General features: G+C 55.3%; 3 protein-coding genes across 3 annotated transcripts; 2 read left to right on the top strand and 1 right to left on the bottom strand.

Annotated features, from left to right (window-relative positions):
* Positions 1-5,396: 5,396 nt before the first annotated feature.
* GGS23DRAFT_83140 (uncharacterized protein) lies at positions 5,397-8,300 on the bottom strand. Its single transcript, XM_051521320.1, has 4 exons — positions 7,761-8,300; positions 7,633-7,707; positions 5,739-7,575; positions 5,397-5,671 (listed from the first exon to the last, which is right to left on the bottom strand). Exons 1-4 carry the CDS (start codon positions 8,070-8,072, stop codon positions 5,547-5,549), a joined length of 2,349 nt encoding a protein of 782 aa, XP_051371292.1. The 5' UTR covers positions 8,073-8,300; the 3' UTR covers positions 5,397-5,546.
* Positions 8,301-9,062: 762 nt separating this feature from the next.
* GGS23DRAFT_570895 (uncharacterized protein) lies at positions 9,063-11,223 on the top strand. Its single transcript, XM_051516539.1, has 2 exons — positions 9,063-10,088; positions 10,148-11,223. The coding sequence occupies exons 1-2, from the start codon at positions 9,575-9,577 to the stop codon at positions 10,735-10,737; spliced, it is 1,104 nt and encodes a 367-aa protein (XP_051371291.1). The 5' UTR covers positions 9,063-9,574; the 3' UTR covers positions 10,738-11,223.
* Positions 11,224-11,631: 408 nt separating this feature from the next.
* Positions 11,632-13,191, top strand: GGS23DRAFT_83060 (thioredoxin-like protein). The gene is made up of 2 exons (XM_051521319.1): positions 11,632-12,510; positions 12,639-13,191. Exons 1-2 carry the CDS (start codon positions 11,755-11,757, stop codon positions 12,717-12,719), a joined length of 837 nt encoding a protein of 278 aa, XP_051371290.1. The 5' UTR covers positions 11,632-11,754; the 3' UTR covers positions 12,720-13,191.
* Positions 13,192-18,353: the final 5,162 nt, after the last annotated feature.

The raw sequence follows: 18,353 nt of genomic DNA, 5'->3' as shown, positions 1-18,353 counted from the left end.
AATCCCGTGTCGTTTAGCCCCCCTACTGGCGCTACGTTGAGCCAAGACGGCAAGCAAAATATAGAACTCGAGCTTCGTGCCAGAGCCCTTCTTCGACGGCCTACACAACCAAGCAGCGCTATCTATGCGAAGCTGTCGCCTCGTTTCTCTGTCGTGTCGCGTGGCCAACTAGCAGTAAGGGCACGCTACTTAGAAAAAAGCCCGAAACGGCATTGGTCGCAAAGGGTGCTGGGGCGGGTTTGCCGATAGCCAGTATCGGCATGCGATACGAGTAGCACGGGGCGTAGCCTCCTGCGGCCGGTGCGTCTTTCTCGCGACCCCAGCGCAGTTCCCGTAAAGTACCTGCCAGAGGCACCCGGCACCTGGGACTGCGTGAATAGGTACCGCATATATTATTATACCGAGTTATCATTAGCGGTAGATATATCGCAGGTGTATTGAAATATGACTGCCTATGTGTCCGAGAGGCAAGCGCAAGTATAGGTATATACAAGAGATAATTGGCCCTTTCACTTGCCAACAAGGGCATGAGAGAAAAGACGCCTTCTTCCACCCCGTTTCGTAGCACATGTCCCGTTTAGCAGGTCCAAGTCTGTCACCAGACCGGCGTGATAGATATCGCACTTGTCCCTGTTCCTGTTTTTCAGCACCGAGCCAGCAGTCCGTCGAGGCGGTAGCCCAATGGCAAGGCGATGGGAGACCACATTAGGATGTCATAGCGTCTAGCCCGGGTTTCGCTCGATATGGCGCTTACTCTCTGCTGAGAATCGGGGATCGATATAGGTAAAAGAAGAAAAGAATTCGTTTCGTGTCATATTAACTAGTATCCTCAATGCCAGTTGCTCCTTGCGCGAAGAGAAATAGGTCTGTTCCAAAACGCCCACTACCTCCCCAAAAAGCAGAAAAGAGAAGAAGAACATGACCTACAGGGAAGAACATCTCGTAGTTTAGCGCACTTCGGTACAAAAACATCTGCCTGGATCACACCCCAGACGAATTTCCTCCCCGTGTGATGTCCGGGCTGTATCTTAGAAGCCATAGCTTATACGATAAGCAGTGCTCGGCCTCGACCATTCCTCCGGCAGGCTGCCCGCTTGTGAAACATCCCATCGTTTCGGGCCATCGTCGCTCGTCGCAGAGGACGAGGCGGGAGGTAGAACGGCCTCTTAACAGATGTCGCAGCAGCATTCGCAGCAGTCGGCGCAACACTCGCATCCCTGCTCGCACACGAAGCAGCAGCACAACGCGGCCAGACATCCCTTGAGACAGCCACCACCACCCGACTTGCTCTCCTGCGGAGGCTGTGGCTGATACTGCATCTGGGGCTGGCCTTGGGGCGGGCCGTAGTACTGGCCTTGGGCGGGGCCGTAAGCCTGGTTTATGTCGTCTCGTTAGCTCAACTCTCTTCACGTAGAAACTTATGCTGCAGGCCGAGGGGGACAATAGCTTTGTGACGTGATTGCGTTATGAAATCGCTTTCGGCCAACGGTGTTGTGAGACGGCGGGTGATGTCGGAAACGGGAACAGAAATCGCGACACTGCCGATCCGTCCACTACCAGGGCGGCTCGACGGATGCGCGATGCGGTACGATGCGGCGACCGGCGAGAGAGGCCGGGCTTGGCGCGGGCGGGCTGGCGATTGCGACATTTCTGGGGATCTTGGAGCGATTCGCTTGCACTGCGACGTGACGTACCGGTTGAGGCTGTTGCGGGTAGCCATAGCCCTGGGGGGGATGACCCTGGTTGTAATAGTCGTTGCTAGACATCTAGGGCGAATTGCCTGATGGACGGATCCACCGAATTATAATATCTATATTTCGAGATGGGATCCGGCGATGATGTCGTGGATGGTGGCAAGTTTTCTATACTGTGGGATATCAGCCAAGAAAAGCCGGCGGTGGATGCGGTCGGGAGAAGAGGAGTTGGGAGTGGGCGAGCAGGCCTTTAAAAAGGCTTGGTAGATCAGATGTTATCAGCTAGTGGTAGATAGCTTACCTGGCTGGGCTGGTGCCGGGGTTTGTGGCCCAATCTTCACCTCACTAAAGAAGGGAAAGCAGAGGGATGCGATGACGGGGATGAGGAGAGGAGAGGATGCAGGACACAAGCAAGCGAACGGATGGATGGATGGATGGTAGGTGTAGCCAGAAGAAAGCGAGAGAGTGAGAGAGAGTGTGTGTGCTAGAGACAGAGGGGAGGGAGACAGAGAAAAAGAGAGAGAGAGACGGGATGTCTTAACTGGTTAGTTAACAGGAAGAGAGATCAGATCAGGCACAGAGTAAGGTGAGGACGGTGCGAGTGGCGGGCCAAAGGCATATGTATGGAGGTACCTACCTTAGGTACCTATACCACCTGTAGCCGTTGTGGACAAGGTACCTAACTTGGTCGCCTAATACCCCCAAACTACCAGGTAGGTAGATAGGTAGATAGGTAGGCCGTGCATGTAGGTATATTACTCTACCGCCATCCCGGCTGGGAACATGCGGCGCGATGAGGAGGTACCTAGGTCCCTCTATCTCTTCCTCGACTCCCACGTAGTAGTGGTGGCTGCTGCTGCCGCAGCAGCAGTACGTACAGGATACATACGTGTGTGTCCGGGCTGTGACTAACCACCAGGTTCCCGACCCGCATCGACAGAGGGCAAGGTACGCCCACCTGCACCGGCCTCGACTCCAGCATTGCTGGCCGTTGCTGGCCGTTCCGTTCCCAGCTACGGTCCCCTTCTCCCCGGCCACATGCGGGTTTCAGGACAAGGGAGGCTAAGGACCATGATGGGGGCAGAGGTATATCAGGTTCCCGGCCTGGGCGGGTAAGAACATTACGCCGGCGGCTGACGCCTCGGTGATGTGAGGCTTGCTGGCGAGATATCAATAGTCTTTATAGGTATGTAACCTTGCCTATAAAGGTACTGGCGGCTACCTAAGAAAGTCCGCGGTCTAGATAGATACCTATGTACAATGTATCCATCCATCTATATTCTAGGTCTCCCCCCCCCCGCCCCTCTCACCCTTTTTTATCTGTTTTACTAAATACCGAATGGGCTTCGTTCGGTTTGGTATAAGTGGTATCGAGGAGGGTGGCCAAAGATGCGGCGGCACACGGCTATACGGCACGAATACAATCCTACGGATGGCCACGACTGGTAGAAAGTCGCAGTTGTGCGTAGGTAGTATTAGGGGCACCACCTACGGGCTCTCGCCGCATGATTGGCAGGATCCGGCTACGTCCACCCCTGCGGTACGCGTGTCATGCCCCGACCATTTGATACCATGAGTAGTTCTGTTCCGTTGTATCGATGACAGGCCCTTTTCCGAAACCCGGCCCCGGGGGCTCGCCTGTGAGCGAATGTTACGAAAGAAATCGGAAACGGGGGTGTGTATTAATGCAATGTTGAGTATCCATGATTTGTTTAATAGATCCAACGGATATTGCCTATAACGCTTTGCTTCTTTTGTCGATTTACGTCAAAAAGGGAAGAAAAAAATGGATGAAGAAACTGGCCCTCCCCAGGTTTAGTGGCGGGTTGCACCGACTCGAGAATATTGGGAAAGCCTATTGCCAGCTGGACCTGACTTGCGATACAGGGGCCTATCCTGTCCAATAATACCCCCCAGGTATACTCATAAGGGGATAGAGAAATATAGGTACATATTAGCTGCCACCTAGGCGGCTACCTAGCTTCCATGACAATAGCCGTTCTCTCTGCTACACACACCTCCAACACATCCAATACGCCCCCGACACACGCTGTCACTTCGGTATCTCTCGTTGGTAGCTCCGCTTGCTCTGTATGGGGGGGGGGTGGTCGATCTCGCTATCTACGTGGGTATGCTATCCACGCCTTGAACGCCTAGATGGAGACATACGTCTGCCGCCCTGAGCAGCCCTGCAAAGAGAAGGGCGTGCGTAGATACGTATGAGTATGAGTAGTAGGTGCGTGCGTTCGACTGCCGTTCCTCCTCAGTCTGGGGGCCCCCCTGTAGTCTGATCTACCCAGGTGCCTGCTCAGCCAGCCAGCGTCGCTCGATCCGGTCCGACTGGCACGAGTTCGTTCGTACTGACGACGCCGAGATATCCGATTTGGGAAAGAAAGAGACAACACTCGCCCACAGGAAGCAGTCCACCGACCCGCCGGATGCGAAGTGCGGCTCTGGTAGCTACGTAGCGCGTGCCTATGTATAGCAGCAGCGCATCCGTGAGAGCCCTACGCGCATCTCCGCGCATAACATTCGCACAGCCACCTGTTCGCGTACGCAAGTCCACACCACCTCGTTACGTACCCTTTCCGCAGCGACATCGTGTACGTGATGGCGCGGGCGGGTAGGCGGCGTGGCCCAGTCTAGATGCCGCCTAATCCGTGCCGGGGCCGAGGACCGCGCGTGCGCGCACACCTACCTACGTGTACGCTATACCCGCAATTTGAGGAATGCTCTGCGGGCTGTGTGTGCCTGTATATAGGTGAGAATCCACCCCAACTTGTGGTATATCAACAGGCCTAGGCATATCCGACAATAGGATGAAGCCAATTCCCGGGATGGGGGCCCAGGAGCGAGACCAGACAACCGCCGACGGGGCGCACACTCCCGATCGATTGGATACCAGCCAGCGCGCCGCCAAGCCCTGCCGCGACACACCCATCCACCGCCACGCCTGCGCATGTATACATAATACCACTTCCTACACAACCGCCAACCTAAACCCAACGTGGGCGTTTCCATGATGTGTATCGCATGTATGTCTAGATCTAGGCGGGAGATTAGAGGGCCAGCTGCTGTCGTATTAGGTTGCAGAGAAAGTACCGACCTTTTAGGTCGCTTCAACAGAACCACAAGAGTGAGCATTCAAGACATGGCGTCCGCCCTTCCCTCTTACGGGTACGTGCTTTGCTCGCCATGGTCGCCAGTAGCTAAACCCGTGATGTTCTCCAATCTACCTCCCGTACCTATAGGTAATCCACGTCTCGTCTCCTGCCTCACCTATACCACAGGCGGAGACGTACCCACACACGTGATGTCTAATTATTGTATGGAAGAGGCAGATACACCGCATAGCCCTAGCCAGTATTCGGGATGCCGTTTGGCATGGCTTGTGGGTACTGAGAAAATCCGTACCTTGGGAAAAAATCGGATACTAACGTCCTTTCATCTCATATGTATACCCCCTCGCTTTTTTTTTTTTCAAAGAGTAAAACCTGCAAACCTATACCGACCTACCGTTCCTTGTAGTAGGGCTGAAGGGCTGACGGGGTAGCCTGTAAACGCCAAGAGCCGAGGCCTCGGAGCACGCCTGTCCTTCGCATCTTGGCGTTTCAATCCCCTTTTTCTGCAACGATAGGACGGTGGAGAAAAAAAAAAAAGCTGACAACTCTTACTTTTTTTTTCTGTTCTACTTACAAGAGGGAGAAGAAAACATAAATCGGGAAAGAGACAAGACTTCTGCAATCGTTTCGCATCTCCACGTCATCATGCGTTCGACATCTAATCTGGCGTGTTTCCGCGACGGTGTCATAGGAAGGTGGTGGAAGGAGGATAACGAGGTGAGCAGCAACGTCACTGGTCTAGCTGCACATAGTTGGCCGGGAACAGCCCCGATTTCCCCTTGTAGAAACCGTACCACCAATCGTCGTCTGGGAATTCCAAGTTGGTAATCTTGGCCCCCTCCGGAAAGCTCAGTTCTATACCGCACTTGTTAGTGATGCTGATCGGGGGTAACCCCGCGAGAGGCGGCACGACCGTGCTTACCGTTGTCTTCCGCGGCCTCGTAATCGAATTGCGCGGTTGCCGTGTGCCCGCCATCCGCTGCTGGTTCAGGCACCGGCTCGGCGGCCGGGGCCGACGGGGGCACCGCTGCCGTATGGCTAGCTGCCGGCGTGGGCGCCGCTTGCTCGGCCTCATCCTCGACGAGCTCCACGTAGTTGCTGGGGAATAGCCCGGTCTCGCCTCGAGCGTTGGTCCCCATCCACCAGTCTTCGTCCACCATTTCGATATCCGTGACGTACTCGCCCTCACGGAGCTCCAGCTCGTTGTCCTCGGCCTTCTCATAGTCGTACTGGATGAGGGCGCGCTTGCCTCCGCTCGAGGCAGCTGGCACCTCTGCTACAGCTGGTTCATGCTTGAACTGGGTCTCGGCGACAACAGCAGCGACGGCACGCGGGTCTACGGTTTCCCGTTCCTCCGGTAGTTCTTCTTGGGGGTGCGCTTGCTCTATCGGTCGGACGGGCAGCGATCGAGGAGGCTCTTGCGCCGGTTCAATCTCAGGCTCGGGTCCGCGAGGAACGGGCACCGCCACGCGGACGGGCGATGGCGATCGCCCACGCTCCTCTTCCTCTTCTTCTTCGGGCGGCGGACGAGGAGGCATCCCGGGAAGGGCAAAGCCTCCCGTAGGAGTACCATCCGAAGGTCGCGTACTCGTAGGGAGCGGGGGCGGCGCCGGCTCGTTCTCCTCCACGGGTATCGGCGCCCTCGGTGCCGAGGGAGGTGATGGAGTCGCCGTGATCGGGGGGGCATCCTTGAAACGATCTCGCAGAGCGCCAATGTTTGGCGGCGGGGACGCCGGGGCCTCTTGGCTGGCTTCGTTTTCGTCATCTTTCTGCCCCGAGATGCCACGGGCGTATGATCCCGTCTGAACGGGCGCCCAGCTCTTGCCCGTGTAACCGCTCTGCCATCCGGCTCCTCCACTCCTCTGGGCAACAACGGGAGTTGTCACGGGTTTACTGATACTGCCCTGCTGTGCCTTCTTCTCTGCCCAAAGCTGTGCTGGCGTCTTTCCCCCTTGGTCCGCAAAGGTTCGGCTTGCGGATCCAACAGGTACGACGCTCGCAGCCGGTGAGGGGCCGCCGAAACCGAGGGCCCCCGGAGTAGGAGCCTTAGTGCCTGCGAATGTGGAGGCGCCGCTCCACTTCTTAGCGACCTTGGGTTTGGGCAACTCCGTGATGCGCTCAGCCTGATGGAATGCTGCACTTCGCTCTGCCAGGGATTTGGGCGGCTCGTCATCTGCCGCCGCTGGCTCGGCCTCAGTTGGCTTCTGGGCACGAGCTCGGATCGCGGCGATGTCAACTTTGCCAACCGGCTCGTAAGCGCCCTTGACAGGCGTTGGCCGGTCATCCTGCTTTTCCTTGGCGGCGGCTCGGATAGCGGCGATGTTAACCTTACCGACCGGCTGGTACCCACCCCTTATTACATCCCTCGACTGATCTTCCTGCTTGGTCGAACTGGCTACTCTCGAAGGCTCTTGCTTCTGGCCTATCAGCTCCGCCATGTTAACCTTTGTTGGCTTGTATGCCGACTCCACCTTCTGAAGTTCGGTCCGAGTCACCTGCGGTGCGTCATCGCCCCAGCCATCATCGCCCCCTTTCCTCAGGCTTGCGTTTCGTGCAGCTACGATGGGGTTAAAAGAGCTGGAACTGGATGGGGTAGCGAAGACGGGCTTCGATTTAAGGGGAGGAGGGGCTCCTCCTGTTTTTATCGGTGCACCCCCACCAGCTGTGTACTTAGCGCCGGACGCGTCAGCGATTTTCTGGAGGATGTTGGCAGGTTCGAGGTCGGTGTCGGAACGAGCAGTGATTTGTACGTGATATCCCTGGTTCTAATCAGCCTAGTACTTGTAGTTGGCCACAGAAGAGGCAGCGTTTCGTACATGGAGGATTTTGGTAACAGCATTTAGATGGCTTGTGAAGTAGCCCTTCGTCCGCTCAGGGACGCCGCCGCCGCACTGTGAATCACCATTAGTCACGGCAGGAGGTCGATGGGGGGGAGCACACAGACCCAGGCGATTAGGGCATGTTTAGGTAGGGCCGTGTTCGGATCCTTGACTTTGAGAAAGGCGAATTGGATACGACCCTCGTTGAAATCCTCAAATAGCTCTTCTAGCTCACCAGAGCCGGTGGACTGGACCTTTAGGACGCTTTCTTTGGCCCCGCTCTCTTGGAAGGCATTCGCCAGCGGAGCTTGGACGTAGAATAGAGCCCATTGGGCATAGGTTGAAGAGCTGCCAGAGGGGGGAGCTGGAGCGTTGATGACTCCTTGATAGCTGCTCTTGATGGAGGGTCCGTTTACGGAGAGATTTAGCGTGGCCATGTTCGGCAGTACCTTGTTGTCGCAGCTAAGATGGCCTTGTGCTGAAAGGAATTGTTGATCGTGTCGGAGGGCGGGAGAGTGATAGGCCTATGAAGTTGCGGTGGGAGATGTTAGAGTAGCTAGCTGAGAGGGATCCGGGGAGCTCTAACAGATGCTGGATTCAATAACGAGAGTTGCCCAGAGGATTACCACAATGACCTAACAAATCTGCGTTGGTCAAAGATGTGTGGCATGAGAGCTGGACCCAGGGCGTAGTCCGGTTACAGAAACAGAGGGACTCTAGGAAGAGGAGAGAGACAAGGCACGGCGAGAGGAGCGGGAGGAGCTTGAGGGGGGAAAGCTTGTGAAAGAAACAAGAAGAGCGGAAGAAGGCCAGCGAAGAAGAGTTCGTGGTTCTAATTTACTTGGTCTTCGGTTTGTGCCTGGCAAGTGCGTGGAAATCGACAAGTCGGGTCATTAGGAAAGAAAGTGGGTTGTGTTCCATTGAGCCTGGCCGCCGGGTCCTGTGGAGGTACCTGAGCGACAGCAGACCTTGCCAGCAGTCAGCAGGTACCTGGCGTGTACAACATACCCGCCTAGGTGTAGGTACCTACTACTACTAGGTATATGATGCACTATCGTAGCTGGCCAGCTAGACCAGAGTGATGCAGCTGCCAGGCAATGCACAGTATACCACGTTAGTAACTCATCCTGTCACTGTCGGTCATCTCTATGTTCTAGTACATGCGTATGTGTGCTACTTGCTTCCAATTTGATGCATCTGCCTTAGGTGCATTCTGAGGTAGGTACTTGCCTACCTAGGTCCCTCCAAGGTAATAAAGAACGGTGTGGTCTTGTCAGCGCCCAAGACTGGGGTCAACCACGGATACATAAATAGTACTGCTATCTCCCGCCAAGTTACCTATAATATGCATTATGTGAAAGTTGGTATTGCATATAAATACATGCATGGAATGGAAGGCAGGCTGTGTGTGGCCCAGAGAGGAGGTACCTAGGTACATAATGTCCGATCCATTACCTAAGGATGTACCTACCTATAATATACGTGTACCACGCAATTGAATAGAACACCCAGCTGCCGTCGCGGCGCACCTCCAGTGCTGATGGTAGAAGCCATCGCCTCTTCCCAGCTGGAATCGAATGGCCACAAATTCCACCCTGGGGGATATTTTTTTTTTAAACAGTCAATCCGCCTTGTTTATTATTTCAATCGCCAGCCCTTCTCCCATCACTTCCCTGATTCCTATTACCTAGATGGATCGAAACGTCCCCCGGGCCGATTATCGTTAGAGTTTGGCTAATTCCAGTCAGATTCATCGAAACCATAAAGCACTCGAGGCTTACTGTCGCTTGCCTGCTGTCGCACACGCCCAACCCCTAGTCCATGCTTTTCTTCTGGCACCTACACCCGTAGATCGTTCTCCCTTTCTTCCACTCCCTTTTCCCATCCGCCGCAAAACAATCGGAAACATCCACCTCCAAGTATCACTGTGTCAATTACAATGGTATTATTATCAGAGGATTCCTCGTCGATCAGCTCGCTGTCATCCGATTCGCCCGAGGCCGACAATGATTTCGACGATACCGGGGTCGTTGACGAACCGATCCCCCCTCCCTCGAAGCGGCAAAAGCGAGGCGACGGATCCCGAGCGTCTTCTTTTGTCCACGTCGAGCCCGAGGCCGACCAAGAATCAGACCGCGACCTCGATGGCGACATCTCGTCAGATACCTCGGGCGACATACCAAACTCCCCCATCAATGCGAAGCTGGATGAGGATGAATTCCAAGAGCAGGTCACCATCTGTGCCTGGGACGGGTGCCGGGCCGGCGACTTGGGCAACATGGATAAGCTCGTCGAACACATCCACAACGATCACATCGAGAGCCGGCAGAAGAAGTACACGTGCGAGTGGATTGGCTGTCCTCGAAAGAGCATGCCACACGCTAGCGGTTACGCGTTGAAGGCCCACATGAGAAGCCACACGAGGGAGAAGCCATTCTACTGCTATCTGCCAGGTAAGGCGCTTTTCTAGCTATTCCCGTCCGCCGGCGGGATTTCGTTCTGACCGTAGCAGAGTGCGACCGCGCTTTTACACGATCCGACGCGCTTGCTAAGCATATGCGTACCGTGCATGAGACCGAAGCCCTACGACCCTCCGACCCCGTACCCAAATCTATGCAGACCCAGTCCGGGCCCAAATCCGGGAAATTGAAGATCATTATCAAGACCCCGCAATCGCACGCCGCCGGCCAGGACGACGCCGTCGACGACGGGGACGCTCCCGAAGACCTGATCAACTTCTTCACTCCCTTGACGGAGCAGCAGGGCTTTTCTAGCAAGGAGCTGGCCATGGACATCAAGTCCCTTTACAAGCTCTGCGTGGCGAACCTCAAGTGGTCGACGAAGGATCTGGAGAACCTCCGGCGGGAGTGTAAGGAGACCGAAGAGGCGTATAGGCAAGAATGGTTGGAGAAGGAAGCCCTGCTGGACCAGGTGATCCAGGTCGAGGAAGACTGGTGGCAGCGCCGTGAGCTCGTCCTTAGGGCAGAGGCTAAGGCCCAGTTAGCCAAGAATGAGGAGGCGGATGCGTTGCTAAGGGACGGCCAGGACGTCGTCAACGGCTCTCAGGTTACGGCGGCCAGTCCCAGCCAGGGCACGGACTAGAAGTTCCGTACTAGGTCACACTCAAAATTCTGAGCATCAATGGAGGCACTACGATACATGTGGGATTTATCTTGTCCCCTCTACTCATACCCGCAAGACAATTTCCCCCCTTACTGTCTACAGGGAAACACGAGTACTCATACAGGTTAGGTCCCTGTAGCGAGCGAAGGGTAGGATGTGGATAGGGGAGTTAATATACATTGTACGAGGTATACATGCCCTGTACGCCCGGAAGTACAGAGTCTGGCAACCCCCTAGTGACGCGCCCACGAGATCTAGTTGATTTGTAGGTAGGTAGGCTTTGATCCGGTAGCAGTGAGCATAATAGAGAGAGATGGACCTCTTAGAGAATGAGGTCTATATGTCACCTCATTGAGTAATCTGGTCGGAGTATCGTGAAAGCTTATGAGGAAATATCTGCCCCATGATTCAAGAAGGGCAAAGTAGGCCGACGCCGGGCTCAAGGGTCCTATCCAATGGATGCACGCTAGGTGGTGGTAAGAAACTGCGTACCGAAGGTATAAAGGTATAGGGGTAATCTAAGTAATGAGATTGGTTGTATCGGGACCCGTTGTTTCTGTGGTCCGTGCGCCGCGCCGTTCGGATTATAGGTACAATCGCACGTGACACCACGGAAGCCGGCAATGACGCAATGCGCTGCCGAGCTTTCGACAGGCTTGCAACAAAGTGATTGATAAGATCTCTTGGTGGGAGAGGAAGAAAAGTGGGCGAGGGTCGTAATCAACTGTCCCTCCATTGGACCCCTCCATAAACTCTACCTTACCGATCTCAGCCCACCCGGCACAGGCATCGGGGCAACCTCGCCATCTTCCAGTCCAAATCTACCCAAGCTACCGCCATCCCATCCCGTCTCGTGCCCGCCTCAACACGCTCTTGTTCTCCTGCCACTTCTCCCTCGGGTTCTCCCCCCTATCTAGGTACTGTTTGCGAAATCGCAGCACACTTCTGAAAACTCACCTCCGCCCCTCCACGACACCCTCGAGGACGCCGGAGAAGATGGCCGGATTCAAAGAGTCCTCCATCAAGGAGATAGCCTCCGAGGACGAGTGGCGTTCCCACGTCGCGTCGCTGCCCTCGTCCACCCTCCTCATCATCTCCTTCCACGCGCCCTGGGCCGCGCCCTGCGCCACCATGTCTGCCGCCCTCGGCGCCCTCGTGCAGGACTACCCCGTCACCGACCCGCTGTCGACGAGCTGGGTTTCGATCAACGCCGAGGAGCTCAGCGACATCTCCGAAACGTACGACGTCACCGCCGTGCCCTACCTCGTCCTGCAGCGCAACGACAAGGTCGTCGAGACCGTCAGCGGCAGCAACGTCGTGTTGGTCCGCGAGGCCATCGAGCGCCACGCCGCGAACCCCGATGGCAACCCCACCACCCTCGCCAAGGCGGACGGCGCAATAACCGCCGCCGCCGCCTCGTCCGCTCCGGCCGCATCGGTGCCCGCGCCCGCGCCAGACGAGGTCGAGACCGCGACGGCCGACCCCGAGAAGGCGGAAGAGGAGCTGTTCAAGCGGCTCGGCGAGCTCGTCAAGGCGGCCCCCGTGATGCTGTTCATGAAGGGAACGCCGAGCGCGCCGCAGTGCGGCTTCTCGCGGCGGCTGGTGGGCCTTCTGCGCGAGAGAAGCGTTAAGTACGGCTTCTTCAACATCCTCGCGGACGACGAGGTCCGGCAGGGCCTCAAGAAGTTTGCTGAGTGGCCCACCTACCCGCAGCTGTGGGTCGACGGCGAGCTCGTCGGCGGTCTGGACATCGTGAGTGATTTCTTTTTTTTCCCTCTTTCTTTTCCGCGATGCGGTGATTGGCCCTCTTCATCACATCGTTTGAATAACGCCGGCCTGTATCACCGTGTGGTGTAGCTAACGCGCCTGTCCGCCCGCAGGTTAAGGAGGAGCTAGAGAACAACCCCGACTTCCTGAAGGCGCACAGTGTCGCCACGGAGGGGAGCGTCGCCGCCGCCTGAAGAGTGCCGTTTGAGAAGCGGACACCCGCTCTCAACGAGCGGGGGGTAGGAGGGCAAAAGGAACGGAATCAAAGCAAGGGAACCACCTTCGTGATCGACACAATGCTCATATGCAGCGGCATGCGACGTACCGCCACGTCGGCCTAGGAACGCGTACATACACACGGAACATATACCGATGCCACGGCAACGGCCCATCGCGGCCGCTGCTAGAGAGGGAAGCGTGTGTTGCCAAACCGTTCGGTGGAATTAGCACTGGGATAGAGTCGGGACTAGGGCGGCGGGGATACGGTAATCCGCAAAATATCAGTCTCTGGGTTTCGTTTTCCTCCCTGATTTTTTCTTCCGCTGTGTTTATTTTATGATTATTATTTTACACTAAAACATCTCCCGGTCCGCTTCCGCAAGACAAACCTTCGGAGGGCTTGGGGCAGGGGAGGACGGAAACGGAACGGCCGAAATCATCTGCTTAGGGGAATCAGGAGTTGTAGGGCTTTTTCATTTTCTCCTTCTTCTATCCCCGCCGACGCCGGCGTAGGTATCGAGAGCAATTCGAATGCGCGAATTCGACGCTAGTAGTTTCTCGTCGTGTACGCCGTGGCTTGAATGTAGTCGAGCTACCCCCTTTACCACGTAGGTATGTGCATAGATGCGTAGAGACGAGAGGGGTTGGGGCTCAGAAAGATTACCACAGTTTTCGCCAAAGGTCAGCAATTGGAGCAGATGCGGAGAGCCTCTGTAGAAGCCACTGAGCTGTTAAGAGAGGCCGAAGGGGATCGAGAGAAAAAAGGGGGGAAGCACTAGGTGTTAATTATACTCTAATAGAGGTACCTAGGTAGTTCTTTATGCCAGTATTTTCGAGGATGCCCCAGACCAGTAGGTTACTTCACGAAGGATAGGTTCGATTCCTAACAGCGCTACTTGGTAGTCTTCGTTCTTTAGCTCATCTGCCCCACACTTGATAACAACCACCCCCCCCCCAGATACTTACACACTCTGAGACTAGCAGAAGCTCCGCCCGTAAGAGTCTACCCCGGGACGATGCCAACGGTCTCGATGATGGGCGGCGCGCCTCGATCAGTGGCTCGGGGAGCCAGCCGTTGATCGCCATCATCGGCTTGTGCGCTGCGTCCGGATGCCGTTCCTTACCGACAATGGTCTAGTTGCACACGCGCACCTGGTTGGGGGCGCCGAAGTCCCAGTCGGGCTCAAGTATATTGTCCTCGTCAGGGCGCCGTACGGGGACACCTAGAGCTGCTTCTAAACACCGATTTCCCACCGGATGTGTTGGACATGACCTGAGACGATACTAGCCATGGCATGATGGGGGTGATTCCGACGCAGCAGACACCACGCGCCACTGGCCGCCACCATGGTTTCCCTCGCTGTGTCTTTATCGCTATATTTCCGGCGCTATCTTTCTCAGAGGTAAGTAGGCGGTCCTATTCGCCCATGTCCTCCCTGACATCGTTTAGGCGGCTGATTTCATCGTCCCGATGCCTCCCAGTTCGCGATAAGTCTTGTAAGGAGTAGTAAGCGGCCACATCCGCCGCGACTCTAGGACAAGATCCCCAAGTTGCTAATTATAGGTATATCGTTCATGAGAATTAGTTACTCGGTGCCACCAAGAAGTAGCACAGTAGTCTCACTGGCTCGTCATACTCTTGGGGGTAGACTCGCAAAACAGCCTAGCCCGGTCAGCAAGACCCGAGCTTGATCCGGACAACGGTTGTTGGCGATAAGCCCTACCAAGGGCACTAACTGTCTTAGGCGGGTATATTAGATCGAGCTCGGCGCGCGTTCTCGAGGCGTTCGGGATCCGCAGTGCATCGCTTAGGTACACGAAACGATGAGAGGTGTGAAGACGTAAAGACGGCCCGGCTATCTTTAGCCGGGGCACGGGATGTCGTCGCATTGCCGTATTGGCAGGCCTGGATCCTGATGGTCGCCTGCAGCGTCGACGTCTTTCTGATTGGATCTCGGCTCGCGATATGCAAATACGTGGCGCAACAATGCTCCCTTCCGCCCCCGATCCCATCCTTCAGTCAGGCCTCCCGGGTACCTGGGAGCTGCCGTATGCCTCCTATCAGCAGCGCACCAGCACTCCTATCTAAGGAGTCCGTGCCGCATGGGGTCGCGGTGCCAACCGCCGAAAAGCGCCGCTTGGTCCGAGCCTCCGGTTTTCCTCGGGGCCGTTCCCGACGTTTCCCATGTTCGGTCGAGTGTTCCGGGGGATCGATCCAGCTGCTTGACCAACAGCAGTACTTGACCCTTTTCTTTCCTTCTTTTTTTTTATAGCTAAGAGCGTTGTAGGGTTATTCAATTTGGGGCAGAGGTGCACTGCTTATGCCGTGGAGGTTTGCTTGCGTTGCCATAGGTATTAGGTGAGTGAGAGGAAGTTGTGGCACCTAAGAGCTCTGACTGTCATTCAAGTAGTACAGTTAGGCACGTCACCGACTTACATTAGGTACCCAGGTACTTAGGAGGTATACTAGGAAGTAACCTGCGGGGGCGCCCCTCTGCTATGTACCTATGTACCTACCTACCCTGTATGTGAATGGGTTACCTACCTCCTAACATCATATGATGCCTCCTCCACCTCGTTACCATCGCAGACTGACAACGGACCGACTGGCTAATAATCGGGTAGGCGTATTGGCAATTTCGCCGGGAATCATACTCGAGAGGGGCTGATGATCGATAAGCCAGGTCTCGCCGGGGCTGCATTTCTCCCTTTCTGTGGCTGCTGCATACTTACCTGCCCTCTATTCGCCTCCGTGTGCGTTACTAAGCCGATACGCAAATCTACAACCTGATTTCTCAGCTTACAAGTATTAATAGAAGGTGTGGGTTTACCACAGATAGTTGCACTCGAAAAAGCTACGCAGACCATCTGGGAGCGGCTAGCAAGACTCAGCTGCCATGAGTCGAAGTGATCAGTAGCACTGCTGGGATGCATGGCGTTTAGACCCTGCCTGCAAGTGGAGGTTCCCAGCTACCTAACTTGACTTAACCTGTCTGAGTTTCCTCTCACGCACAACACTGCAAGCCAACTTCGAGATATTCGTCACTCGATGGACCCGCGATACTGGAATAGAGGAAGTGATATAGTTCAGGGTTGGGATGGCGACGAGGCGAGGCATTTGATAATGGAGATAGAGGCTTAAGTCCGGGTCTGTCCGGCCTTTGTCTCCGAAGGGGTCGGGTGTGGCCCGAATGGGCCCCGGTAGGCAGGCAACACACGTACGTATACATAAATACCGCCGCCTCCGCCCCTACCACGACCACGACCATGACTACGCTACTGACTTCCGCTGCTTGGATGTGACTCATACGGAGCCGATATCTACGGGCATATGTCATGCACAGCCTTGTGTTGCCATGGCAGAATGTTGCCATGGCAGAATACGCCCACTGATAATGCCACCCAACCTGCCGGCAGAGACGAAGGACGCCAAGTGCCCAAATCACCTTATGAGTATAAGCTTATACCGACAAGGGTCAACGGTATGCATAGCGTTGACGTCTAGGAGGTAGGTAGGTAGGTACCCAAGGTAGGCAAAGTCTCCTCCACACGTACCCTTCAACTCTAACAGAAGACGATAGATGGATGCCTTGGCAGGCAGGCGGGCACTCTCTACGAATCTCCATTTTCACATTTTCCGAGGAGGTACATGGCAACACCACGAGAATGTCCCTGGAGGTTTCGAGTGATGGAGCAGGCAGGTGTTTAAGAGCGGCGGTATGCCATTTGATACTGCTTCCTGGCTGCCTCGTCTTCCTCGTCTGTACCGTGGGCAACGGTAACCGCTTAACTTGGCCTACAACGGAACCTACCTCTCTCTACCTCAGCCGCCTACCGTACGAAGGTACCTACCTTACATGAAGACCTCAGGCCAGATACCTCAGGTACGTAACCTGATATGCATACCTCGCCTCCCCCTATGTAAGGTACCTGTACTTAAATATAGAAGGTAGGTACAAATACCTGGCTAATTGCGTAAATGCAAGTACATCTCTTGGGTTAGGAGGTAGGTACCCTACGTAGTAGAGAATGTCAAGTACGTATACACAGTGCTAACTTAATGCACTCCACGACGCCAGGTACCTGAATGAGTAAATATACAGGTACCTCAAGTGAGTCTGGAAGGTCGTGTATCCCACGATGCAGAGGCGAGGCAGCGAACCTGGTAATTATCATAGGTACCCTCATGTACCCAAGTTCAAGGCAAGCCTTCCACTTAGCAGGCGGTTAGCGCAGCAGCTCTCCCCCACTGTCCCCTTTCAGATTAGCGCCGTCCTGGCTGCTACTCCATAGCCCTTTGACGTCGCAGTCTTTCCTCTTCGCTTCATCTTCACCCTCATCTTCCTCCTCTTCGCCTTCGTCTCACCCGCAATACTTTTATATACCCCTCCCTCCGCCACCCGCCCGTACTCCTCCCTCTCGCCCCCGTCTCCTTTGACCCCTTCTCTCTGCTTTCTTCACCGATCCGCCTCCCCCCGTTTTATTCGAGAGGGGTTAAGGAATTCTCACTCCCTTCCACCCAGCGCTTACCATTACTGGCCACTTCACTTCATGTACGGAGCGAAGCAGTCTGCTCAACAGCTGTGCTCTCTTGTTCCTCGAAACTCTGTAGACAGGTTAGTCTAAGCTGCTACTGTGCTGGCCAGCTTTCTGTCCTATTGTTTCCGTATGCTAGCCCCAATCCTCAGATCTCAAAAGTACTTCTGTTCTTCGTCAATGTAGCTACTCTAGGTGCTCGAACTGCTGCTTACTAGGAAAATAGAGCGCCGTTGCTGGCGCTGCACTCACCACAAATAGCTTGTTGCGCTGTGACCGCTATTGAGCTGCCCCCTAGCCGAACTGTGCTGCTCTGCGCTCCACGAGAAGAACGGCGAAACCTCATCGTATCCATCGTGGGGAATTTCCGCGACTTTGCCCCGGCGATCCCGTCGTAGTTGGCCATTTCGCAGAGCCACTTGAGGACCTTCGGAGTGGAGGCGGGATCACCCAGCTTATTTATACACAGCCGGTCCCACCCCCTCTCTCGGTCGACAGATCTGGATACTGCACGCCACCGCGCTCCAGAACACCTCCGACTAGTAATCGCCTCGCACATTTGACCCTGTTGTCATTGGCAGACGAGCCTGCCTCGGCCTCAACGCTTGAGAGCTCCCCCTCGTCTTTCGGGATCGTCCTACTCTTCCTCACGTTGGGGTATCTGTTTGCGTTATTGCCCCCCCAGGATTGTCCCAGTCTCGCATCGGCCACTTGACCGACTACTTCTCATTGGGCTTTTTTTTCGAAGACGGCAGCCGTCGAGCGGATATCACATGCGTTGTGCTTGGCAGCACTCAGGTCGATACCCCCCCCGGGCTCCCTGCACAGAGTCCTCTATCTCCGGACAGTTGGGGACTGCGAACGTCGGCGTATCATATCGGGAACCGGCTTCGAGGCTTATCCTATTCCACCCCCACCATTTCCCATCGCTCCCGTTTTCCGTCTTCAGGGGCGGCTTATGTGGACTCGAGAAGGGCTCAGCTCCTTATAACAGTCTAAAGTCCGACATACATCTTGCACACGAGAGCGGGCGCGCCGAAAAGATCACCTCTACTTGCCTAATTTGCCCAACA

This window comes from Durotheca rogersii (genome assembly GCF_024521655.1).
Source record: "Durotheca rogersii strain YMJ 92031201 chromosome Unknown GGS23scaffold_12, whole genome shotgun sequence".
Taxonomy (NCBI): domain Eukaryota; kingdom Fungi; phylum Ascomycota; class Sordariomycetes; order Xylariales; family Xylariaceae; genus Durotheca; species Durotheca rogersii.
This window is presented reverse-complemented; position numbering and strand designations above follow the sequence as displayed.

Excerpts from the sequence above, each read along its gene's own strand:
- GGS23DRAFT_83140 (XM_051521320.1), bottom strand. The coding sequence starts at position 8,072 with ATGGCCACGCTAAATCTCTCCGTAAACGGACCCTCCATCAAGAGCAGC. Across the intron at positions 7,708-7,760 it reads AACATGCCCTAATCGCCTGG|TGCGGCGGCGGCGTCCCTGA; the intron begins GTCTGTGTGCTC and ends GGTGATTCACAG. Across the intron at positions 7,576-7,632 it reads CTGTTACCAAAATCCTCCAT|GGATATCACGTACAAATCAC; the intron begins GTACGAAACGCT and ends GATTAGAACCAG.
- GGS23DRAFT_570895 (XM_051516539.1), top strand. The coding sequence starts at position 9,575 with ATGGTATTATTATCAGAGGATTCCTCGTCGATCAGCTCGCTGTCATCC. Across the intron at positions 10,089-10,147 it reads ATTCTACTGCTATCTGCCAG|AGTGCGACCGCGCTTTTACA; the intron begins GTAAGGCGCTTT and ends TGACCGTAGCAG.
- GGS23DRAFT_83060 (XM_051521319.1), top strand. The coding sequence starts at position 11,755 with ATGGCCGGATTCAAAGAGTCCTCCATCAAGGAGATAGCCTCCGAGGAC. Across the intron at positions 12,511-12,638 it reads TCGTCGGCGGTCTGGACATC|GTTAAGGAGGAGCTAGAGAA; the intron begins GTGAGTGATTTC and ends GTCCGCCCGCAG.